This window comes from Oncorhynchus mykiss, chromosome 6 (assembly GCF_057628025.1).
Source record: "Oncorhynchus mykiss isolate SJ-2025 chromosome 6, ASM5762802v1, whole genome shotgun sequence".
NCBI classification, from domain to species: Eukaryota; Metazoa; Chordata; class Actinopteri; order Salmoniformes; family Salmonidae; genus Oncorhynchus; species Oncorhynchus mykiss.
Genome location: NC_143027.1, coordinates 84,750,044 through 84,776,937, shown reverse-complemented (window position 1 = coordinate 84,776,937; position 26,894 = coordinate 84,750,044). Strand labels below are relative to the sequence as shown.

The 26,894-nt window shown below is 46.1% G+C and overlaps 1 protein-coding gene across 3 annotated transcripts in view; it reads right to left on the bottom strand.

The window, feature by feature from the left end:
* LOC110526993 (leucine-rich repeat kinase 1) overlaps positions 1–26,894 on the bottom strand; it is a 142,464-nt gene that overhangs the window by 22,634 nt on the left and 92,936 nt on the right. For all 3 annotated transcript variants that reach the window (XM_090239182.1, XM_090239180.1, XM_090239181.1), the window contains 5 exons: positions 19,142–19,339; positions 18,687–18,826; positions 18,299–18,436; positions 4,489–4,683; positions 469–620 (listed from right to left, as the gene is read on the bottom strand). In XM_090239182.1, coding sequence (XP_090095308.1) covers positions 469–620; positions 4,489–4,683; positions 18,299–18,436; positions 18,687–18,826; positions 19,142–19,339 — 823 coding nt within the window. The remainder of the gene's footprint in view (positions 1–468; positions 621–4,488; positions 4,684–18,298; positions 18,437–18,686; positions 18,827–19,141; positions 19,340–26,894) is intronic.

The following is a 26,894-nucleotide window of genomic DNA, read 5'->3' as shown; positions in this document are numbered from 1 at the left end:
ATGTGCACAGTATGTATGTGTGTGTTACCCTCAGAGAGGTATGTTCAGAGTATGTATGTGTGTGTGTGTGTGTTACTCTCAGAGAGGTATGTGCACAGTATGTATGTGAGTGAGTGTGTTCTGCCTCCACTGCTCTTTATGAGACAGGAGTGTGTGTGTGTGTTACTCTCAGAGAGGTATGTGCACAGTATGTATGTGAGTGAGTGTGTTACTCTCAGAGAGGTATGTGCACAGTATGTATGTGAGTGAGTGTGTTACTCTCAGAGAGGTATGTGCACAGTATGTATGTGAGTGAGTGTGTTACTCTCAGAGAGGTATGTGCACAGTATGTATGTGAGTGAGTGTGTTCTGCCTCCACTGCTCTTTATGAGACAGTCCAAGCATAAGCAGCTGAAATACACCCTCAGATCCTCAGGAAGTCTACACTGACACTTTTTGGGCCAGAAATCAACAAAAAGAGAAACCAACCTGTCGTCCTTGTCCCCGTCCCAGAACACAGCGCTGTGTCCCTGCAAGTGGGACAGGAAGAGCTGGGAGTGTGTGTCACAGGCCAGCAGGTACTTCAGACATGGGAAACTGGGCTCCTGCATCTGCCTCACACACTGCATGGCCAGGGGCCTCTGGATCAAGAGAGAGACACACAGTCACTATGTCATACTGTAATCCAGGGTTCCCCAATTGGTGGCCAGTGGATTGGTGATTTTATCTTAGCAAAAAGAATGATGGACATAAAAGACTGTAAAAACACCAAATCAGCCCCAAGCCCCATTTTGAAAATGTAAATCAGTATTCCCATGCATAATAGAGAGAGATTTATTTGACCTTTATTTAACTAGGCAAGTCAGTTAAGAACAAATTCTTATTTTCAATGACGGCCTAGGAACAGTGGGTTAACTGCCTGTTCAGGGGCAGAACGACAGATTTGTACCTTGTCAGCTCGGGGATTTGAACTTGCCACCTTTTGGTTACTAGTCCAACGCTCTAACCACTAGGCTACCCTGCCGCCCCAAAGATATACGATACTGTATATAAAAATGAATGTGAACACCCCTTCAAATTAGTGGATGCGGCTATTTCAGCCAACCCCATTACTGACAGATGTACAAAATCCAGTACACAGCCATGCAATCTCCATAGGGAAACATTGGCAGTAGAATGGCCTTACTGAAGAGCTCAGTGACTTTCAATGTGGCACCGTCAAAGGATACCACCTTTCCAACAAGTCCATTTCTGCCTTGCTAGAGCAGCCCCGGGCAACTGTAAGTGCTGTTATTGTGAAATGGAAACGTCTAGGAGCAACAACGGCTCAGCTGTGAAGTGGTAGGCCACGCAACCTCACAGAACAGGACCGCAGAGTGCTAAAGCGTGTAGCGCGTAAAAATAGTCTGTCCTCAGTTGCAACACTCACTACTGAGTTCCAAACTGCCTCTGGAAGCAACATCAGCGCAAGAGCTGTTCTTTAGGAGGTTCATGAAATGGGTTTCCATGGTCGAGCAGCCGCACACAAGTCTAAGATCACCATGCCACGCGTCGGCTGGAGTGGTGTAAACTCTGGAGCAGTGGAAACGCATTCTTCGGAGTGATGAATCACGAGTCACCATCTGACAATCTGACGGACGAATATGGATTTGGCGGATGCCAGGAGAACGCTACCTGCCCGAATGCATAGTGCCAACTGTAAAGTTTGGTGGAGGAGAAATAATGTCTGGGGCTGTTTTTCATGGTTCGGGCTAGGCCCCTTAGTTCCAGTGAAAGGAAATCTTAACGCTACAGCATACAATGACATTCTAGATGATTCTGTGTTTCCAACTTTGTGGCAACAGCATGACAATGCCCCTGTGCACAAAGTGGTTTTCGAGATCGGTGTGGAAGAACTTGACTGGCCTGCACAGAGCCCTGACCACAACCCCATCGAACACCTTTGGATGAATTGGAATGCCGACTTCAAGTCAGGCCTAATCACCCAACATCAGTGCCCGACCTCACTAATGCTCTTATAGCTGAATGGAAGCAAATCCCCACAGCAATGTTCCAACATCTAGTGGAAAGCCTTCCCAGAAGAGTGGAGGCTGTTATCGCAGCAAAGGGGGGACCAACTCCATAGTAAAGCCTTCCCAGAAGAGTGGAGGCTGTTATAGCAGCAAAGGGGGGACCAACTGCATAGTAAAGCCTTCCCAGAAGAGTGGAGGCTGTTATAGCAGCAAAGGGGGGACCAACTCCATAGTAAAGCCTTCCCAGAAGAGTGGAGGCTGTTATAGCAGCAAAGGGGGGACCAACTCCATAGTAAAGCCTTCCCAGAAGAGTGGAGGCTGTTATAGCAGCAAAGGGGGGGACCAACTCTATTTTAAGACCCATGATTTTAGAATGAGATGTTCGACGAGCATATTCAAGCCAGCACAGCTTGGCTCACTAGTGTGAATAGTGTATTGGCGTCCCAGCCCACAGCCCCTCACCTTCTCAGGCTTAGTGTCCCAGCCCACAGCCCCTCACCTTCTCAGGCTTAGTGTCCCAGCCCACAGACCCTCACCTTCTCAGGCTTAGTGTCCCAGCCCACAGCCCCTCACCTTCTCAGGCTTAGTGTCCCAGCCCACAGACCCTCACCTTCTCAGGCTTAGTGTCCCAGCCCACAGACCCTCACCTTCTCAGGCTTAGTGTCCCAGCCCACAGCCCCTCACCTTCTCAGGCTTAGTGTCCCAGCCCACAGACCCTCACCTTCTCAGGCTTAGTGTCCCAGCCCACAGCCCCTCACCTTCTCAGGCTTAGTGTCCCAGCCCACAGCCCCTCACCTTCTCAGGCTTAGTGTCCCAGCCCACAGACCCTCACCTTCTCAGGCTTAGTGTCCCAGCCCACAGCCCCTCACCTTCTCAGGCTTAGTGTACCAGCCCACAGACCCTCACCTTCTCAGGCTTAGTATCCCAGCCCACAGACCCTCACCTTCTCAGGCTTAGTGTCCCAGCCCACAGACCCTCACCTTCTCAGGCTTAGTGTCCCAGCCCACAGCCCCTCACCTTCTCAGGCTTAGTGTCCCAGCCCACAGCCCCTCACCTTCTCAGGCTTAGTGTCCCAGCCCACAGACCCTCACCTTCTCAGGCTTAGTGTCCCAGCCCACAGCCCCTCACCTTCTCAGGCTTAGTGTCCCAGCCCACAGCCCCTCACCTTCTCAGGCTTAGTGTCCCAGCCCACAGACTCTCACCTTCTCAGGCTTAGTGTCCCAGCCCACAGCCCCTCACCTTCTCAGGCTTAGTGTCCCAGCCCACAGCCCCTCACCTTCTCAGGCTTAGTGTCCCAGCCCACAGCCCCTCACCTTCTCAGGCTTAGTGTCCCAGCCCACAGCCCCTCACCTTCTCAGGCTTAGTGTCCCAGCCCACAGACTCTCACCTTCTCAGGCTTAGTGTCCCAGCCCACAGCCCCTCACCTTCTCAGGCTTAGTGTCCCAGCCCACAGCCCCTCACCTTCTCAGGCTTAGTGTCCCAGCCCACAGCCCCTCACCTTCTCAGGCTTAGTGTCCCAGCCCACAGCCCCTGACCTTCTCAGGCTTAGTGTCCCAGCCCACAGCCCCTGACCTTCTCAGGCTTAGTGTCCCAGCCCACAGACCCTCACCTTCTCAGGCTTAGTGTCCCAGCCCACAGCCCCTCACCTTCTCAGGCTTAGTGTCCCAGCCCACAGACCCTCACCTTCTCAGGCTTAGTGTCCCAGCCCACAGACCCTCACCTTCTCAGGCTTAGTGTCCCAGCCCACAGCCCCTCACCTTCTCAGGCTTAGTGTCCCAGCCCACAGACCCTCACCTTCTCAGGCTTAGTGTCCCAGCCCACAGCCCCTCACCTTCTCAGGCTTAGTGTCCCAGCCCACAGACCCTCACCTTCTCAGGCTTAGTGTCCCAGCCCACAGACCCTCACCTTCTCAGGCTTAGTGTCCCAGCCCACAGCCCCTCACCTTCTCAGGCTTAGTGTCCCAGCCCACAGACCCTCACCTTCTCAGGCTTAGTGTCCCAGCCCACAGCCCCTCACCTTCTCAGGCTTAGTGTCCCAGCCCACAGACCCTCACCTTCTCAGGCTTAGTGTCCCAGCCCACAGCCCCTCACCTTCTCAGGCTTAGTGTCCCAGCCCACAGCCCCTCACCTTCTCAGGCTTAGTGTCCCAGCCCACAGACCCTCACCTTCTCAGGCTTAGTGTCCCAGCCCACAGCCCCTCACCTTCTCAGGCTTAGTGTCCCAGCCCACAGACCCTCACCTTCTCAGGCTTAGTGTCCCAGCCCACAGACCCTCACCTTCTCAGGCTTAGTGTCCCAGCCCACAGCCCCTCACCTTCTCAGGCTTAGTGTCCCAGCCCACAGACCCTCATCTTCTCAGGCTTAGTGTCCCAGCCCACAGCCCCTCACCTTCTCAGGCTTAGTGTCCCAGCCCACAGCCGCTCACCTTCTCAGGCTTAGTGTCCCAGCCCACAGCCCCTCACCTTCTCAGGCTTAGTGTCCCAGCCCACAGCCCCTCACCTTCTCAGGCTTAGTGTCCCAGCACTCGATCATCAGGCCATGCAGACAGTGGAACTGGACTTCCTCTGGGTTTCCCAGGGTGGGACGGATCCCTTTAGACAGCTTCTTAGCTATCTGGAGCTGGTGCTGGCCCAACGCAGGCCTACAACCTGACAGCAACTCATACACAACCATCCCATACGAGAACATATCCACCTGAGTGAGAGAGAGGGAGAGAGAGAGAGAGAGAGAGAGAGAGAGAGAGAGAGAGAGAGAGAGAGAGAGAGAGAGAGAGAGAGAGAGAGAGTGAGAGAGAGAGAGAGAGAGTGAGAGAGATTGATTTAATATGTTATCCACAGTGTACATAACATTAAGAATACCTGCTCTTTGTGTAAGTGTGCCATTCAGAGGGTGAATGGGCAAGACAAAACATCTAAGTGCCTTTGGACAGGGTGGTAGTAGGTGCCTGGTCGCACCGGTTTGCGTCAAGAACTGCAACACTGCTGGGTTTTTCACACTCAACAGTTTCCTTGGTGTATCAAGAATCAATTTATTGCCTTACCTTACCTCATTTGCACACACTGTATATAGACTTTTCTATTGTGTTATTGACTGTATGTTTGTTTATTTCATGTGTAACTCGTGTTGTTTGTGTCGCACTGCTATGCTTTATCTTGGCCAGGTCACAGTTGTAAATGAGAACTTGTTCTCAACTAGCCTACCTGGTTAAATAAAGGTGTTCTCAACTGGCCTACCTGGTTAAATAAAGGTGTTCTCAACTAGCCTACCTGGTTAAATAAAGGTGTTCTCAACTAGCCTACCTGGTTAAAGAAAGGTCAAATAAAAAAATGGTCCATTATCCAAAAGACATCCAACCAATGTGACACAACTGTGGGAAGCATTGGAGTCAACATGGGCCAGCATCTCTGTGGAATGCTTTCCACACCTTGTAGTCCATCCTCTGACGAATTGAGGCTGTCTGAGCACAAAAGGGGGCAACTCAATATTAGGAAGGTGTTCTGCATGGTTTGTACAGTCAGTGTATAAATATCTATATTGATTTAATTGCTTTGGTAATGTACGTTTCCATGCCAATAAAGCTTCTTCAATTGAATTGAAATGCACGCACACACACACACACACACACACACACACACACACACACACACACACCAGTCATCCCATTGTAATAGTCAGACTCTAATGTTATCTATGAAGGCCATTCAGCTTGGTGATGGAACACAAAACAGCATATTTTCAGTCCAAGAAACAGTCCAAGTTGAATTCCTTTCTATGAATGGCCATGAGCTTGAGATGAACAGCCCACTGTGGCTTTCTTCCCAGGGTTTATTTAACACAGCGCAGACAGATAGGGCCAAAATGCACCGAGTGGTGAGTTTCCACGCTCTGTTAGCGTTACGGGAGCAGTCCTGGCTCCTCGCCACGATGACATCACTTGGCAACTATTCTGAGAATCCTCAACGTCCGTGGTCCTCGGGGTCAGAGAGGCTACAGGTAAGGCCGTGGTCCTCGGGGTCAGAGAGGCTACAGGTAAGGCTGTGGTCCTCGGGGTCAGAGAGGCTACAGGTAAGGCCGTGGTCCTCGGGGTCAGAGAGGCTACAGGTAAGGCCGTGCTATATTCTCTATGGTACATTTTTATAAGGCCTCGTCTGTCATCAATCTCTATCATTGGTATGAAAGGGGAAATCCAATGTCGCCAAATAAAATATGGGTTGTTGAATATTATACACTATTTATGTATACCCTGTTTATAGATTAGTTAAGTACACAGAATGTCTGGTATTCCATCTCTCTGTCTTCCCATTTTACTCTCGCCATCTCTCTCTCTTTCTCCATCTCTCTCGCTATTTCTCCATCTCTCTCTCTCTCGCTCTTTCTCCATCTCTCTCTCTCTCGCTCTTTCTCCATCTCTCTCTTTCTCTCGCTCTTTCTCCATCTCTCTCTCTCGCTCTTTCTCCATCTCTCTCGCTCTTTCTCCATCTCTCTCTCTCTCTCGCTCTTTCTCCATCTCTCTCTCTCTCGCTCTTTCTCCATCTCTCTCTCTCTCTTTCTCCATCTCTCTCTCTCTCGCCCTTTCTCCATCTCTCTCTCTCTCGCTCTTTCTCGCTCTTTCTCCATCTCTCTCTCTCTCGCTCTTTCTCCATCTCTCTCTCTCTCGCTCTTTCTCCATCTCTCAGTCTTTCCATTTTAGTCACTCTCTTTCTCCATCTCTCAGTCTTTCCATTATGGTCAATCTCTCCTTCCTCTCCATCTCTTCTTGTAGCATTACAATAACTACATCCTGAAACCTCATTTGAAGTTAAATCAAAGAGGAATCCAAAAAGGATTAAAGTATGGCAGGAGGGACATGATTGGCTGAGAACAGCAGAACAGGGTCAGAGTATAGACGTGAGGGTTTAACAGCAGAACAGAGTCAGAGTATTGACGTGATGGTTTAAAGACACCTCTCACTTCCCTTTGAGAGGATGCTCAATTGAGTTGGAGGGTTAAAGGAGATTTAACCCCCTAGAAAAACAGTCAAACCAGTGTGTGTGTGTGTGTGTGTGTGTGTGTGTGTGTGTGTGTGTGTGTGTGTGTGTCAAACCACTTAAAAGCCCTGCTAAGCCAGCCCAGACCCCCTAGAGAGAGTGGAGCCCAGAGATGGTAGACAGCCATGTTGGAAAGGCTCATTAAAATGAGGACATAAAAGCCCATAGGATTAAAATTCACAGAGACAGAGTTGGTTGGTTGGCTTCATACCGTAGTTGGCTAATTCATGGTTGACTAATACATATCAGAGTGGTAGTCGATTGCCTGGTGAGGAACCACAGAGGGAGAGTTAATTGGATAATTAATATCAGGACGAGAGATGATTGGCTAATGAGCAGAAAAAGCAGGAGCTAATTGCCCACCTAACCAACACAGAGGGCAAGTTGAGTAAATTCCAGGACACTATAGAATATATTCCACAAGAAACCTGGCATTTACAGGAACACTTCACCTCAGACGGGTAGGCTATGGGACATGAATGTACGTCCAGTACAGTCATACAGGCATTAGGGAATGGATGCCTTAGTCATAGACGTGGTAAATGATACACTCTACATGCTCTACGGACACATAGTTTAAAAATATAGTACCCAGACATCCTGCACAGTAAAACACACGCACACACATCTCCTTACATTTCACTTACAGCAGCACACACGTTACTAATCAGACACACGTTACTAATCAGACACACGTTACTAATCAGACACACGTTACTAAATCAGACACACGTTACTAAATCAGACACACGTTACTAATCAGACACACGTTACTAAATCAGACACACGTTACTAAATCAGACACACGTTACTAAATCAGACACACGTTACTAAATCAGACACACGTTACTAAATCAGACACACGTTACTAATCAGACACACGTTACTAAATCAGACACACGTTACTAATCAGACACACGTTACTAAATCAGACACACGTTACTAAATCAGACACACGTTACTAAATCAGACACACGTTACTAAATCAGACACACGTTACTTAATCAGACACACGTTACTAAATCAGACACACGTTCCTAATCAAACACACGTTCCTAGTCAGACACACGTTACTAAATCAGACACACGTTACTAAATCAGACACACGTTACTAAATCAGACACACGTTACTAAATCAGACACACGTTACTAAATCAGACACACGTTACTAAATCAGACACACGTTACTAAATCAGACACACGTTACTAAATCAGACACACGTTACTAAATCAGACACACGTTACTTAATCAGACACACGTTCCTAATCAGACACACGTTCCTAGTCAGACACACGTTACTAATCAGACACACGTTACTAAATCAGACACACGTTACTAATCAGACACACGTTACTAATCAGACACACGTTACTAGTCAGACAAGTTACTAGTCAGACACATGTTACTAGTCAGACACACGTTACTAATCAAACACACGTTACTAAATCAGACACACGTTACTAATCAGACACACTTTACTAGTCAGACACACTTTACTAGTCAGACACACGTTACTAATCAGACAAACGTTACTAATCAGACACACGTTACTAGTCAGACACACGTTCCTAGTCAGACACACGTTCCTAGTCAGACACACGTTCCTAGTCAGACACACGTTCCTAGTCAGACACACGTTACTAATCAGACACACGTTAATAATCAGACACACGTTACTAGTCAGACACACGTTACTAATCAGACACACGTTACTAATCAGACAAACGTTACTAATCAGACACACGTTACTAAATCAGACACACGTTACTAAATCAGACAAACGTTACTAAATCAGACACACGTTACTTAATCAGACACACGTTACTAAATCAGACACACGTTCCTAATCAGACACACGTTCCTAGTCAGACACACGTTACTAAATCAGACACACGTTACTAAATCAGACACACGTTACTAAATCAGACACACGTTACTAATCAGACACACGTTACTAAATCAGACACACGTTACTAAATCAGACACACGTTACTAAATCAGACACACGTTACTTAATCAGACACACGTTACTAAATCAGACACACGTTCCTAATCAAACACACGTTCCTAGTCAGACACACGTTACTAATCAGACACACGTTACTAAATCAGACACACGTTACTAATCAGACACACGTTACTAATCAGACACACGTTACTAGTCAGACACGTTACTAGTCAGACACACGTTACTAGTCAGACACACGTTCCTAGTCAGACACACGTTACTAGTCAAACACACGTTACTAAATCAGACACACGTTACTAATCAGACACACGTTACTAGTCAGACACACATTACTAATCAGACAAACGTTACTAATCAGACACAAGTTACTAGTCAGACACACGTTCCTAGTCAGACACACGTTCCTAGTCAGACACACGTTCCTAGTCAGACACACGTTACTAATCAGACACACGTTACTAATCAGACACACGTTACTAGTCAGACACACGTTACTAATCAGACACACGTTACTAATCAGACACACGTTACTAGTCAGACACACGTTACTAGTCAGACACACGTTACTAGTCAGACACACGTTACTAATCAGACACACGTTACTAAATCAGACACACGTTACTAAATCAGACACACGTTACTAAATCAGACACACGTTACTAATCAGACACACGTTACTAAATCAGACACACGTTACTAATCAGACACACGTTACTAGTCAGACACACGTTACTAATCAGACACACGTTACTAATCAGACACACGTTACTAATCAGACACACGTTACTAATCAGACACACGTTACTAATCAGACACACGTTACTAAATCAGACACACGTTACTAAATCAGACACACGTTACTAGTCAGACACACGTTACTAAATCAGACACACGTTACTAATCAGACACACGTTACTAGTCAGACACACGTTACTAATCAGACACACGTTACTAAATCAGACACACGTTACTAAATCAGACACACGTTACTAAATCAGACACACGTTACTAAATAAGACGCACGTTCCTAATCAGACACACGTTCCTAGTCAGACACACGTTCCTAGTCAGACACACGTTACTAATCAGACACACGTTACTAAATCAGACACACGTTCCTAATCAGACACACGTTCCTAATCAGATACATGTTACTAGTCAGACACACGTTACTAGTCAGACACACGTTACTAGTCAGACACACGTTACTAATCAGACACACGTTACTAAATCAGACACACGTTACTAAATCAGACACACGTTCCTAATCAGACACACGTTCCTAATCAGACACACGTTCCTAAATCAGACACACGTTCCTAAATCAGACACACGTTACTAATCAGACACACGTTACTAATCAGACACACGTTACTAATCAGACACACGTTACTAATCAGACACACGTTACTAATCAGACACACTTTACTAATCAGACAAACGTTACTAGTCAGACACACGTTACTAATCAGACACACGTTACTAGTCAGACACACGTTACTAGTCAGACACACGTTACTAATCAGACACACGTTACTAGTCAGACACACGTTACTAGTCAGACAGACGTTACTAATCAGACACACGTTACTAATTAGACACACGTTACTAAATCAGACACACGTTACTAATCAGACACGTTACTAATCAGACACACGTTACTAAATCAGACACACGTTACTAAATCAGACACATGTTACTAATCAGACACACGTTACGTTACTAATCAGACACACTAATCAGACACACGTTCCTAAATCAGACACACGTTCCTAAATCAGACACACGTTACTAATCAGACACACGTTACTAATCAGACACACGTTACTAATCAGACACACGTTACTAATCAGACACACGTTACTAATCAGACACACTTTACTAATCAGACACACGTTACTAGTCAGACACACGTTACTAATCAGACACGTTACTAGTCAGACACACGTTACTAGTCAGACACACGTTACTAATCAGACACACGTTACTAGTCAGACACACGTTACTAGTCAGACAGACGTTACTAATCAGACACACGTTACTAATTAGACACACGTTACTAAATCAGACACACGTTACTAATCAGACACGTTACTAATCAGACACACGTTACTAAATCAGACACACGTTACTAAATCAGACACATGTTACTAATCAGACACACGTTACGTTACTAATCAGACACACTAATCAGACACACGTTACTAATCAGACACACGTTCCTAATCAGACACACGTTACGTTACTAATCAGACACACGTTACGTTACTAATCAGACACACGTTACTAATCAGACACACGTTCCTAATCAGACACACGTTCCTAATCAGACACACGTTACGTTACTAATCAGACACACGTTACTAATCAGACACACGTTACGTTACTAATCAGACACACGTTACTAATCAGACACACGTTACTAATCAGACACACGTTACTAATCAGACACTAAAGTGACATGCCCAAAAGAGGAAGTGACCTGTCATAATAACACAGCCATCTTCCCATAAATCCACACGACTCCTTTTCTCTGAGGACCACATACCCTCATAAAACAGGATATGTACAGTGCCTTGCGAAAGTATTCGGCCCCCTTGAACTTTGCGACCTTTTGCCACATTTCAAGCTTCAAACATAAAGATATAAAACTGTATTTTTTTGTGAAGAATCAACAACAAGTGGGACACAATCATGAAGTGGAACGACATTTATTGGATATTTCAAACTTTTTTAACAATCAAAAACTGAAAAATTGGGCGTGCAAAATTATTCAGCCCCTTTACTTTCAGTGCAGCAAACTCTCTCCAGAAGTTCAGTGAGGATCTCTGAATGATCCAATGTTGACCTAAATGACTAATGATGATAAATACAATCCACCTGTGTGTAATCAAGTCTCCGTATAAATGCACCTGCACTGTGATAGTCTCAGAGGTCCGTTAAAAGCGCAGAGAGCATCATGAAGAACAAGGAACACACCAGGCAGGTCCGAGATACTGTTGTGAAGAAGTTTAAAGCCGGATTTGGATACAAAAAGATTTCCCAAGCTTTAAACATCCCAAGGAGCACTGTGCAAGCGATAATATTGAAATGGAAGGAGTATCAGACCACTGCAATTCTACCAAGGCCTGGCCGTCCCTCTAAACTTTCAGCTCATACAAGGAGAAGACTGATCAAAGATGCAGCCCATGAGGCCCATGATCACTCTGGATGAACTGCAGAGATCTACAGCTGAGGTGGGAGACTCTGTCCATAGGACAACAATCAGTCGTATATTGCACAAATCTGGCCTTTATGGAAGAGTGGCAAGAAGAAAGCCATTTCTTAAAGATATCCATAAAAAGTGTTGTTTAAAGTTTGTCACAAGCCACCTGGGAGACACACCAAACATGTGGAAGAAGGTGCTCTGGTCAGATGAAACCAAAATTGAACTTTTTGGCAACAATGCAAAACGTTATGTTTGGCGTAAAAGCAACACAGCTCATCACCCTGAACACACCATACCCACTGTCAAACATGGTGGTGGCAGCATCATGGTTTGGGCCTGCTTTTCTTCAGCAGGGACAGGGAAGATGGTTAAAATTGATGGAAAGATGGATGGAGCCAAATACAGGACCATTCTGGAAGAATCTGCAAAAGACCTGGAGTCTGCAAAAGACCTGAGACTGGGACGGAGATTTGTCTTCCAACAAGACAATGATCCAAAACATAAAGCAAAATCTACAATGGAATGGTTCAAAAATAAACATATCCAGGTGTTAGAATGGCCAAGTCAAAGTCCAGACCTGAATCCAATCGAGAATCTGTGGAAAGAACTGAAAACCGCTGTTCACAAATGCTCTCCATCCAACCTCACTGAGCTCGAGCTGTTTTGCAAGGAGGAATGGGAAAAAATGTCAGTCTCTCGATGTGCAAAACTGATAGAGACATACCCCAAGCGACTTACAGCTGTAATCGCAGCAAAAGGTGGCACTACAAAGTATTAACTTAAGGGGGCTGAATAATTTTGCACGCCCAATTTTTCAGTTTTTGATTTGTTAAAAAAGTTTGTAATATCCAATAAATGTCGTTCCACTTCATGATTGTGTCCCACTTGTTGTTGATTCTTCACAAAAAAATACAGTTTTATATCTTTATGTTTGAAGCCTGAAATGTGGCAAAAGGTCGCAAAGTTCAAGGGGGCCGAATACTTTCGCAAGGCACTGTATATGGTGTAACGTAGGGACCTACTAATTATATAGGTGTACACTGAGTGGACTAAACATTAGGAACACCTGCTCCTTCCATGACATAGACTGACCAGGTGAATCTAGGTGAATACTATGATCCCTTATTGATGTCACTTGTTAAATCCACTTCAATCAGTGTAGACGAAGGGGAGGAGACAGGTTAAATAAGGATTTTTAAGCCTTTAGACAATTGAGGCATGGATTGTGTATGTGTGTTATTCAGAGGGTGAATGGGCAAGACAAAATATTTAAGTGTCTTTGAACAGGGTATGGTAGTAGGTGCCAGGGGCACTGGTTTGTAACAGAACTGCAATGCTGCTGGGTTTTTCACGTTCAACAGTTTCCCGTGTTCATCAAGAATGGTCAACCACCAAAAGACATCCAGAAAACTTGAAGTCAACATGGACCAGCATCCCTGTGGAACGCGTCGACACCTTGTAGAGTCCATGCCCTGACAAATTGAGGATGTTCTGAGAGCAAAAAACTGATGGGGAGGTGCAACTCAATATTAGGAAGATGTTCTGAATGTTTTGTACACTCAGTGTATATAGATACTGCATGGAATTAAATAAATAATGTCAATATAAGTCAATTATGTTACAGCAAATGATACAGTCAGTACCGTTACCCTAAAGGATACAGTCAATACAGTTATCCTAAACGATACAGTCAGTACAGTTACCCTAAACTATACAGTCAGTACAGTTACCCTAAACGATACAGCCAGTACAGTTACCCTAAACGATAGTCAGTACAGTTACCCTAAACGATACAGTCAGTACAGTTACCCTAAACGATACAGTCATAGAAAATTGTGAATAACTCACCACAGGTTAATGAAAAGGTTGTGCTTGAAAGGATGAACATAACTCTGCAATGTTGGGTTGTATTGGAGAGTCTCAGACTTAAATATCTTCCACACACAGTCTGTGCCTGTATTTAGTTTTCAGGCTAGTGAGGGCCGAGAATCCACTCTCACATAGGTACGTGGTTGCAAAGGGCATCAGAGTCTTAACAGTGTGATTTGCCAAGGCAGAATACTCTGAGCGCAGCCCAATCCAGAAATCTGCCAGTAGATTAAATAACATTTTCACAGAACCGCTTGTTGCAATTTGGATGAGGCTCTTGGTAAGTGGACTGGAGTCAGAGCATGAAAGGGATAACAAATCCAGTTGTTTGTGTCATCTGTTTCAGGAAAGTACCTGCGTAATTGCTCACCCAACTCACTCAGGTGCTTCGCTATATCACACTTGACATTGTCCGTAAGCTTGAGTACATTTGCACACAAAAAAAATCATACAATGATGGAAAGACCTGTATGTTGTCCTTGTTAATGCAGACAGAGAAGAGCTCCAACCTCTTAATCAATTTTGTCCCGCACATTGAATATAGTTGCGGAGAGTCCCTGTAATGCTAGATACAGATCATTCAGGCGAGAAAAAACATCACCCAGATAGGCCAGTCGTGTGAGAAACTCGTCATCATGCAAGCGGTCACACAAGTGAAAATTATGGTCAGTAGAGAAAACTTTAAGCTAGTCTCTCAATTTAAAAAAATGTGTCAATACTTTGCCCCTTGATAACCAGCACACTTCTGTATGTTGTAAAAGCGTTACATGGTCGCTGCCCATATGGTCGCTGCATAATGCAGAAAATACACGAGAGTTCAGGGGCCTTGCTTTAAAAAGTTAACCATTTTCACTGTAGTGTCCAAAATGTCTTTCAAGCTGTCAGGCATTCCCTTGGCAGAAAGAGTCTCTCGGTGGATGCTGCAGTGTAACCAAGTGGCGTCGGGAGCAACTGCTTGCACACGCGTTACCACTCCACTATGTCTCCCTGTCATGGCTTTTGCGCCATCAGTACAGATTCCAACACATCTTGACCACCAGAGTCCATTTGATGTCACAAAACTGTCCAGTACTTTAAAAATATCATCCCCTGTTGTCCTGGTTTCTAGTGGTTTGCAGAAGAGGATGTCTTCCTTAATTGACCTCCCATAAAAGTAACGGACATATACCAGGAGCTCTGCCAGGCCCGCCACGTCTGTTGAGTCATCCATCTTTTATACAGAATTCACTGGCTTGTATGCAAAGCAGTAATTGTTTCAAAACATCTCCTGCCATGTCACTGATGCGTCGTGAAACAGTGTTGTTGGATGAAGGCATTGTCTGTATAGTTTTTGGGCCTTTTCCCCCAGTATTGTCCCAACCACATCTGTGTGGTTCACAATAGTATGGGGCTTGCCTGTTCTTGCTACTCAGTAGCTCACGATATAAGACACTTCTAGCCCCTGCTTTTTAATGGTGTCTGTTGCTTTTATACATGTCTTACTACTCAAATTATTTATAAATTTTCGAGCAAACGGAAATGAGTAGCAGCTACGTTTGGCTACATATGGACCGTTAGTGGAATTCCTGCGAGAGAGTAACGGTTAATGTGATTGGATGTTAATTATTTGACTAGGCTACCTGAATTTGAAAGTTGTGTTGTTATTTCGCTTATTTGGCGTACCCCCGACGGCATTGCGCGTACCCCAGTTTGGGAATACCTAAATGATTGTCACGACTTCTTCCGAAGTGGGTTCCTCTCCTTGTTCGGGCAGTGTTCGGCGGTCGACATCGCCAGTCTTCTAGACATCATCGATCTATTTTTCATGTTCTATTTGTTTTGTCTGGTTGTCGCACTCACCTGGTTTCAATTCCCTAATTACATGTTGTATATGTTCCCTCTGTTTCCCCCATGTCCTTGTCGGGAATTGTTTATTGTAAGTATGTGTGCTTATTTGTGACTGGTGCATTATGGGTTTTGTGCCCATGTGTTTTTGTATGTCGGTAGTTATGTACATTAAACAGCTCCAGCTATTTACCCAGTTCTGCTCTCCTGTGTTTGACTTCCCTGCCCCCAGTTACACACCCCATTACAATGATATTCAGTAACGTTACCCTAAATGATACAGTCAGTACCGTTACCCTAAATGATACAGTCAGTACCGTTACCCTAAACGATACAGTCAGTACCGTTACCCTAAATGATACAGTCAGTACCGTTACCCTAAATGATACAGTCAATACCGTTACCCTAAATGATACAGTCAGTAACATTACCCTAAATGATACAGTCAGTACCGTTACCCTAAATGATACAGTCAGTACCATTACCCTAAATGATACAGTCAGTACCGTTACCCTAAATGATACAGTCAGTACCGTTACCCTAAATGATACAGTCAGTACCGTTACCCTAAATGATACAGTTAGTAACATTACCCTAAATGATACGGTTAGTAATATTACCCTAAATGTTAGTCATGAACATTACCCTAAACGTTAGGCATTAACATTACCCTAAATGGTAGTCATTAACATTACCCTAAATGTTAGTCATTAACATCACCCTAAATGATAGTCATTAACATTACCCTAAATGATACAGTCAGTAACATTACTCTAAATGATACGGTTAGTAATATTACCCTAAATGTTAGTCATTAACATTACCCTAAATGGTAGTCATTAACATTACCCTAAATGTTAGTCATTAACATCACCCTAAATGATAGTCATTAACATTACCCTAAATGATAGTCATTAACATCACCTAAATGATAGTCTTTAACAGCACCCTAAATGATAGTCATTAACATTACCCCAAATGATAGTCATTAACATTACCCCAAATGATAGTCATTAACATTACCCTAAATGATAGTCATTAACATCACCCTAAATGTTAGTCATTAACATCACCCTAAATGATAGTCATTAACATTACCCTAAATGATAGTCATTAACATCACCCTAAATGATAGTCATTAACATTACCCCAAATGATACAGTCAGTAATATTACCCTAAATGTTAGTCAGTAACATTACCCTAAATGATACAGTCAGTACCGTTACCCTAAATGATACAGTCAGTAACGTTACCCTAAATGATACAGTCAGTAACATTACCCTAAATGATAATCATTAACATTACCCTAAATGATAGTCATTAACATTACCCTAAATGATACAGTCAGTAACATTACCCTAATACAGTCAATAGCACTAGCCTAAATCCAAGGAAATGTTGGTCAGCACAGTTACCACATACGGCAGGTAGCCTAGTGGTTAGAGCATTGGACTAGTAACTGAAAGGTTGCAAGATAAAATCCCTGAGCTGAAGTTAACCCACTGTTCCTAGGCCGTCATTGAAAATAAGAATTTGTTCTTAACTGACTTGCCTAGTTAAATAAAGGTAAAATAAACTATATAAAAATAGCACCACACAGACATAAATAGGTATACAGTTGTATGTTATACTAAAACAACAACCTATAGAACCAATAAAGACAGTTTGAAGATTGTAGTCTCTATTGCAATATATGTATGTAGTTGACCCCAGGTGTAGGAGCCACAACTACCTTACATTTCACATTGACATTCTAGTTATTTAGCAGACGCTCTTATCCAGAGCGACTTTCAGGAGCAATTAGGGTTAAGTGCCTTGCTCAAGAGCACCTTGACAGATAATTCACCTAGTCAGCTCAGGTATTCAAACCAGCGACCTTTCGGTTACTGGCCCAAGGCTCTTTTAAAAAAATGTAAAAAATGTACCCCCTTTTTCTCCGCAATTTCATGGTATCCAATTGTTAGTAGTTACAGTCTTGTCTCATCGCTACAACTCCCGTACGGGCTCGGGAGAGACGAAGGTCGAAAGCCATGCGTCCTTCGAAACACAACCCAACCAAGCTGCACTGCTTCTTAACACAGCGCGCATCCAACCCGGAAGCCAGCCGCACCAATGTGTCAGCGGAAACACGCCTGGCCCGCCACAGGAGTCGCTAGTGCGCGATGAGACAAGAATATCCCTACCGGCCAAACCCTCCCTAACCCGGACGACGCTAGGCCAATTGTGTGTCGCCCCATGGACCTCCCGGTTGCGGCCGGCTGCGACAGAGCCTGGGCTCGAACCCAGAGTCTCTGGTGGCACAGCTAGCACTGCGATGCAGTACCTTAGACTGCACCACCCGGGAGGCCCCACTGGCCCAACGCTCTTAACCACTAGGTTACCTGCCACCATAGACCTTCTTATCATCTACCTTCTCATCATAAACGATGCCTGGGCGTATCTCGGGGGCCTGGTAGCCCGGCGTGCCCTCCACACCCAGTGCCCCCTCGTGGAAGGACTGGCGCGAGATGCCATAGTCTGACAGCTTGATATTCACCGGGTCACACACCTAGAATGAGACCAAGAAGGATTATACAACACTATCGTTACTACTGGGTGGGCCAAAACACTTCTGGTTTTCATCCTCTCCTTCTCATCAGGGACTGATTCAGACCTGGGACACCAGGTGAGTGCATTTAACTACCAGGTAAAAACATAACAAACTGAAGTGTTTAGGCTTTCCAGGACTGGAATTGAACGGCCCAGACATAGTGGCTAGGGGTCGATTTGTAATTCTGCCCTTCATACTAATCACCTACCTCCAGGGACCACACCAGGATGTTGTCTGACTTGAGGTCACAGAAGATGATGTTCTTCCTGTGCAGGTAGGCCAGCCCCGCTGCAATCTGATAGGCTGCCTTGAAGGTGAGCATGTGACCCAGGGGCATGTACCTGGAGCCTGATGGGGAGGGGGGGTGGAGTTAAAAGGGCAAGTTTAAAATGTTTTCATAACTTGTGTAGAGAAGATTCTCAGCATTAGGGACCTAACTAGCTGTGGATCTCTCTCTCTCGCCGTCTCTCTCCCTGTCTGCCTGTCTGGTGTGTCAGTCTGTCTCTCTCTCTCTCCCTGTCTGCCTGTCTGGCGTGTCAGTGTCTCTCTCTCTCCCTGTCTGCCTGTCTGGCGTGTCAGTCTGTCTCTCTCTCTCGCCGTCTCTCTCCCTGTCTGCCTGTCTGGCGTGTCAGTCTGTCTCTCTCTCTTTCTACCTGCTCATACCTTTATGTCTGTCCTCCAGCACAATGTTGAGGCTGCCCAGGGGAGCCAGCTGCAGGGCGAAGCAGAGCGGGTGAATACTGATTCCCACCAGCAGCACGATGCACGGGTGCTGTAGGGAGTGGAGCATGCTGGCCTCCTGGCGGAACTCTGAGAAGCTCCGGCACGCGTCCATGGACTGAAAATGCTTCATCATGGTGTCTGGTGGAGGGACGGGAGGGTTGTGAGGAGAGGGGGGTGGGGTCAGGAGAGGAGGTGGGGAGGGGGGGGTGAGGTGGGGTCAGGAGAGGAAAGGAGAGGAGGAGGGGAGTGGGGTGAGGAGAGGGGGGTGGGGTCAGGAGAGGAGGAGGGGAGGGGGGTGAGGAGAGGGGGGTGGGGTCAGGAGAGGAGGAGGGGAGGGGGGGTGAGGTGGGGTCAGGAGAGGAGGAGGGGAGGGGGGTGGGGTGAGGAGAGGGGAGGGGGGTGGGGTGAGGAGAGGGGAGGGGAGTGGGGTGAGGAAAGGGGGGTGGGGTCAGGAGAGGAGAGGAGGAGGGGAGGGAGGTCAGGAGAGGAGGAGGGGAGGGGGGTGAGGAGAGGGGGGTGGGGTCAGGAGAGGGGGTGGAGTCAGGAGAGGAGGAGGGGAGTGGGGTGAGGAGAGGGGGGTGGGGTCAGGAGAGGAGTAGGGGAGGGGGGTGAGGTCAGGAGAGGAGGAGGGGAGGGGGTGAGGAGAGGGGGTAGGATCAGGAGAGGAGGAGGGGAGGGGGGTGAGGTCAGGAGAGGAGGAGGGGAGGGGGTGAGGAGAGGGGGTAGGGTCAGGAGAGGAGGAGGGGAGGGGGGTGAGGAGAGGGGGGTGTGGTCAGGAGAGGAGGAGGGGAGGGGGGTGAGGAGAGGGGGGTGGGGTCAGGAAGGGAGGAGAGGAAAGATAAGTCACACATCAAATCACATTTTATTTGTTATATGCACCAAAATCTTACCAGCCCTTAACCAAAAATACAGTTTTAAGAAAAATAAGACTTAAGAAAATATTTACTAAATAAACTAAAGAAAAAAATGAAAGAGCAACAATAAAATAACAATAAGCAGGCTATATACAGGGGCTACTGGTATTGAGTCAATGTGTGGGGGTACAAGTTAGTCGAGGTCATTGAGGTAATATGTACATGTAGGTAGGGGTAAAGTGACTATGTATAGATAATAAACGGTGAGTAACAGCAGCATTAAAAAAAGGGAGTGGGGGGGGTCAATGCAAATAGTCTGGGTAGCCATTTGATAAGCTGTTCAGCAGTCTTATGGCTTGGGGGTAGAAGATGTTAAGGAGCCTTTTGGTCCTAGACGTGGCGCTCCGGTACCGCTTGCCGTGTGGTAGCAGAGAGAACAGTCTATGACTTGGGTGTGGTAGCAGAGAGAACAGTCTATGACTTGGGTGTGGTAGCAGAGAGAACAGTCTATGACTTGGGTGTGGTAGCAGAGAGAACAGTCTATGACTTGGGTGTGGTAGCAGAGAGAACAGTCTATGACTTGGGTGTGGTAGCAGAGAGAACAGTCTATGACTGGGGGGGGTAGCAGAGAGAACAGTCTATGACTTGGGTGTGGTAGCAAAGAGAACAGTCTATGACTTGGGTGTGGTAGCAGAGAGAACAGTCTATGACTTGGGTGTGGTAGCAGAGAGAACAGTCTATGACTTGGGTGTGGTAGCAGAGAGAACAGTCTATGACTTGGGTGTGGTAGCAGAGAGAACAGTCTATGACGGGTGGCTGGAGTCAAAACATGCATCAAAACATAAAGATCCACTTTGAAACGTAAATGCTGCTTAAAATCATAATTGACAGATCGATTTGTAAAAGTATTCATATAGTCCCTCTGTGTGGCTCTAGATATGGGCAGAGCTTACAAAACCCCATGAAAACCATGGTTCCAGTTACTGGGGGCAGATATACACCCCTAGCCTTGTTAATGGGGCTGGCCAGAGAGAGGGGCTGTTGTGGCCTCTAACAGGGAACATCTGGGATTGGTACATCCCTTTTTGGACAAAAATCTATGAAATATGACCATTGATTCTTGAGGAATGTAACTTATAACATGAGTGGTTATATTTCTCCAGACCCATTCCTCAGCTGTTTACCAAAAAAGTGATAGCCCATTAATAGATAGATGTGTGTGTATGTGTTAACATGTGTGTATGTGTTGACATGTGTGTGTGTGTGTTGACACAAGTGTGTTAATGGTTTTGGTTACAGGTGCCTGCTGTGCCGGGGTCCCTCTCTCTTTCCATAAAGGCTAATGAGAAGTATTAGGTTTCTGCTTTCGACAGCGCTGTACTCAACCTCCACACCAGGGGTTGGAAACTAGATTCAGCAACAGGACGATTTTTGTCAGAGCGAATGGTCGGGAGGACGGAAAATAATCATAAGAATTTGAACACTGCAAACTGACCACAACTAAGCCCAAAAATACATATATATATTTATTTACATGTCTCTTTTTAATTCGTGGGAATACTTGTGAACAGATTGCCTAAATATATATATATTTTTGTTGAATTCCTGGTGATTTTACAGATTTAAATCAGTTTGCTGGCCGGTTTTGGCCTGTTGACCCCTGCCTACATACAGCATAGCAGACCCCTGGTTCACGCCCAGCTCGGGGCAGACAGGAAAGGAAGATATACTGTTACATATACAGTGTGATGTCTGTATGGCTTTTGACCACTTGCTGCAAAGCAAATTGCTCCTTGGAGGCTAATAAACTCTCTTTACCACTACAGTGCAGAGTGTCCGACCTGGTCTAGAGTCACTAGACTGGAACAATAGAGCTTGACCCCTTGGTCCAGTCAGATCAGCAGGGTTATTTCAGATCACCTTGGGGATTGACCTCAGAAAGTGGGGATGGACAGAGAGAGAGAGAGAGAGAGGGGGAGAAGGAGAAAAGAGAGAGCGGGAGAGAGAGAGAAAAGAGAGAGCGAGGGAGAGTGAGCGAGAGGGGGAGAAAAGAGAGAGAGTGAGGGAGGGCTAGAGAAAAAAGAAAGAGGAATGGGAAAGACAGAGAGACAAAAGAGAGGGAGAGGGCTGGAAGCGAGAGAGATGGTGGTAGGAGAGAGAGAGAGAGGACTGGGGAGATGGATGGTCTGACTTTACTCCTGCAGTATATCACTGTTCTGTCACATCAGACAGAGGTTAAAGGATAACGTTTGCCCAACGTCCTCTCCATCAGAGAAAGGAAAGGATAACGTTTGGATAATGTTGTTTGGAATTACATGTAGATAATGGTCTCTGGAGACATGGGATATACTAGTGTGTACTCTACTCTCCTCTCCGGTCACGTTTGTGCTAAACTGCACAAATCTCCCCTCTGTAATGCCTGTATGAACACAAGATATACCCACACACACCTCAATGGGCTGCTATTTCAACATGGTTGTGTGTATGGGTGGAGGTTCAGCATTGTCATTTTAGAAAATGTCCTTAATATGTCTGCCTTAAGTGTGATAAGTGTTTCACAATATAAACAAAGTGATGTATATACAAAATAATAAATGCATTCTGATACATAATTGCATTCTTATGGTGCAGCCTTCCTATTTTTCAACCAAAGCTGGTCTGTCTTTTGTTGTCAAATTGGAAGGCTGCACCCTGGTTGGTAAAGGCTGCCATTTCCTGGTTGGTAAAGGCTGCCATTTCCTGGTTGGTAAAACCCTACATTGGTCGCTTAATTTCAGTTTATGTACCATCTAAACCGCTGCCAAATGTATTTTCAATAACAATATAGTATTTTCAGCTGTGTGAAGCTTGTGGACAGAACTGAAAGTAAGAGACTCAAAAGCAAGTCTCCACTGAGGTTGCGAGGGAGGGGGGAGAGTTGTTTGAATTCAGGCTGCGTTGTTGCAGTTCGCCTTGCTTCCTTAAGGGGGCTTCATTTCAGATGATGCCTCTTTAATCTCATATCTTATGATCTCTTCTTACCAAGGGAATGGCTGTATGATCTGCTGGCACTTTGTGGCTTAGATCTAAGCTGCTGGGTAACACATTGTGACAAATCCATTTATAAGAAGCATTATTGAGGATCCAGATAGCATCACCATCTATCACCCTGCTGAGTGAACCCCTCCTCTGGCCTTTAGGAGGCCTTTATGAGTGAACCCCTCGTCTAGCCTTTATGAGGCCTTTATGAGTGAACCCCTGGTCTAGCCTTTATGAGTGAACCCCTGGTCTAGCCTTTATGAGTGAACCCCTGGTCTGACCTTTATGAGTGAACCCCTGGTCTAGCCTTTATGAGTGAACCCCTCGTCTAGCCTTTATGAGTGAACCCCTCGTCTAGCCTTTATGAGTGAACCCCTCGTCTAGCCTTTAGGAGGCCTTTATGAGTGAACCCCTGGTCTGGCCTATAGGAGGCCTTTATGAGTGAACCCCTCGTCTGGCTTTTATGAGTGAACCCCTCGTCTGGCCTTTAGGAGGCCTTTATGAGTGAACCCCTCATCTGGCCTTTAGGAGGCCTTTATGAGTGAACCCCTCATCTGGCCTTTAGGAGGCCTTTATGAGTGAACCCCTCATCTGGCCTTTAGGAGGCCTTACTGAGTGAACCCCTCGTCTGGCCTTTATGAGTGAACCCCTCATCTGGCCTTTAGGAGGCCTTTATGAGTGAACCCTTGCCACAAAGCCCGTTTTAACATTGGCAGCACCCTTATGGGTTTCACCATTTTAAAGTAGTCAACTGGATTGCAGAATTCTATCCTGGTCTGCAGGAGGGATCAGCCAATTAATTATAGGCTACTCCTGACCTGAGCAAACAGCCCAGCACAGTAGGTGACAACCCTGGCTTTATACCTGCTCAGACAATACACAATCCAGCACTGTAGGTGACAACCCTGGCTTTATACCTGCTCAGACTATACACAGTCCAGCACTGTAGGTGACAACCCTGGCTTTATACCTGCTCAGACAATACACAGTCCAGACAACCCTGGCTTTATACCTGCTCAGACTATACACACTCCAGCACAGTAGGTGACAACCCTGGCTTTATACCTGCTCAGACAATACACAGTCCAGCACTGTAGGTGACAACCCTGGCTTTATACCTGCTCAGACTATACACAGTCCAGCACTGTAGGTGACAACCCTGGCTTTATACCTGCTCAGACAATACACAGTCCAGACAACCCTGGCTTTATACCTGCTCAGACTATACACAGTCCAACACTGTAGGTGACAACCCTGGCTTTATACCTGCTCAGACTATACACAGTCCAACACTGTAGGTGACAACCCTGGCTTTATACCTGCTCAGACTCTACACAGTACAGCACAGTAGGTGACAACCCTGGCTTTATACCTGCTCAGACAATACACAGTCCAACACTGTAGGTGACAACCCTGGCTTTATACCTGCTCAGACTATACACAGTCCAACACTGTAGGTGACAACCCTGGCTTTATACCTGCTCAGACTATACACAGTCCAACACTGTAGGTGACAACCCTGGCTTTATACCTGCTCAGACTCTACACAGTACAGCACAGTAGGTGACAACCCTGGCTTTATACCTGCTCAGACAATACACAGTCCAGACAACCCTGGCTTTATACCTGCTCAGACTATACACAGTCCAACACTGTAGGTGACAACCCTGGCTTTATACCTGCTCAGACTATACACAGTCCAGCACTGTAGGTGACAACCCTGGCTTTATACCTGCTCAGACAATACACAGTCCAGACAACCCTGGCTTTATACCTGCTCAGACTATACACAGTCCAACACTGTAGGTGACAACCCTGGCTTTATACCTGCTCAGACTCTACACACTCCAGCACAGTAGGTGACAACCCTGGCTTTATACCTGCTCAGACAATACACAGTCCAGCACTGTAGGTGACAACCCTGGCTTTATACCTGCTCAGACTCTACACAGTACAGCACAGTAGGTGACAACCCTGGCTTTATACCTGCTCTGACTATACACAGTCCAGCACTGTAGGTGACAACCCTGGCTTTATACCTGCTCAGACTCTACACACTCCAGCACAGTAGGTGACAACCCTGGCTTTATACCTGCTCAGACTCTACACAGTCCAGCACTGTAGGTGACAACCCTGGCTTTATACCTGCTCAGACTATACACAGTCCAGCACAGTAGGTGGCGGTGTGCACTTTTTCAGTTTGGCAAAGATAGGGGGTGGGATCTCTTTTGAAAGCTGTGGAATGAGGGGGGGGGGGGGGCTGTTGATTGAATTTTACCGCTTGACTGATACAACCAGAACGTAATTCAATTGTAAACAATAGGGAAATAAAAGTGCTTATTGAGCATCTCCTGTCCCTGGGACATTAAACCATTTGGCCTCGATCACATCGATTGTATCACACTCACACACACACACACACACACACACACACACACACACACACACACACACACACACACACACACACACACACACACACACACACACACACACACACACACACTCGTAAATGGACTGACATTTTACAAACAAAATGTGCTGACTGGCAGAACACAGAAATGAGGAGTCAGCATTTCCTTATTCCATGGAGCAGGATGTCGTAACAGTTAGGAGTCCCTGGTGATGTCACCCTATCACAGATCTCCATTGGTTATGAACTCAACACAATTCCCCCTAAACATGGAGACAGACGAGAGCTGGAGCTGCAACCAGCTGGGAGGACGTTACAATACATTGGGTTACTGTTATTTGGCAACAAGTGATAAGCAAAATGATTTTCCTAACAGAAGAAGTGTAAGCGTTCTCAGTGTTGCCAGACGTGGTTGGTCAATTGCTGTTTTCCTAACAGAGAAAGTCTGCAACATTTCAGAGTTTTGCCAACGTGTGGCAGAGGCGTTTGTGTAACGTCACAGTTTAGATAACGTGTCCACACAACCCAAGCAATCCTAATATTCTGATAAATGAGTCCCATTGTGTCAATCGTGAGCAGCAAAATGTTTTCATATCACAGAAATCTTCTGGTGGGCAATTATTTTCAATAATTTCAATATTTAATAAACGTTCAGTAGCTTGAGCAGACAATCAAATCCGTGTTAAAGTTTGTATGCGCTTTTCATGAGCACAAAAAAAGTCTTAAAGTCATGGTATATTGATACAGCAGGGCCAATGAGGGTAGACAATAAGCATGATAATGTCAGTACAAGTACAAGATACAGGAATGTGAGAGAAAAGGCTGTCTAAGGGACAAGAAGACAAGAGAAGGGGAAAGAAAAGATGAGATAGAAGAGAGAGAAAGAGATGATTCAGCCTCTGCTATGGACAAGGCAGAGAAAAACGAAAGGAGACAGGAGAAAAGGGATGAGAGGAGTGAGGAGAATAGGCAGGAGAGGAGGCAGGAGAGGAGGCAGGAGGGGAGGGAGGAGAGGAGGGAGGAGGGGAGGGAGGAGAGAGGAGGGGAGGTAGGAGAAGAGTGAGGAGGGAGGATGGGAGGTAGGAGGGGAGGGAGGAGAGAGGAGGGAGGAGAGAGGAGGGAGGAGAGAGGAGGGGAGGTAGGAGAAGAGTGAGGAGAGAGGAAGGGAGGTAGGAGGGGAGGGAGGAGAGGAGGCAGGAGGGGAGGGGGGAGAGGAGGGAGGAGAAGAGTGAGGAGAGGAGGCAGGAGGGGAGGGAGGAGAGGAGGCAGGAGGGGAGGGAGGAGAGGAGGCAGGAGGGGAGGGAGGAGAGGAGGCAGGAGGGGAGGGAGGAGAAGAGTGAGGAGAGGAGGCAGAACGGGAGGGAGGAGAGAGGAGAAGAGGCAGAAGGGGAGGGAGGAGAGAGGAGAG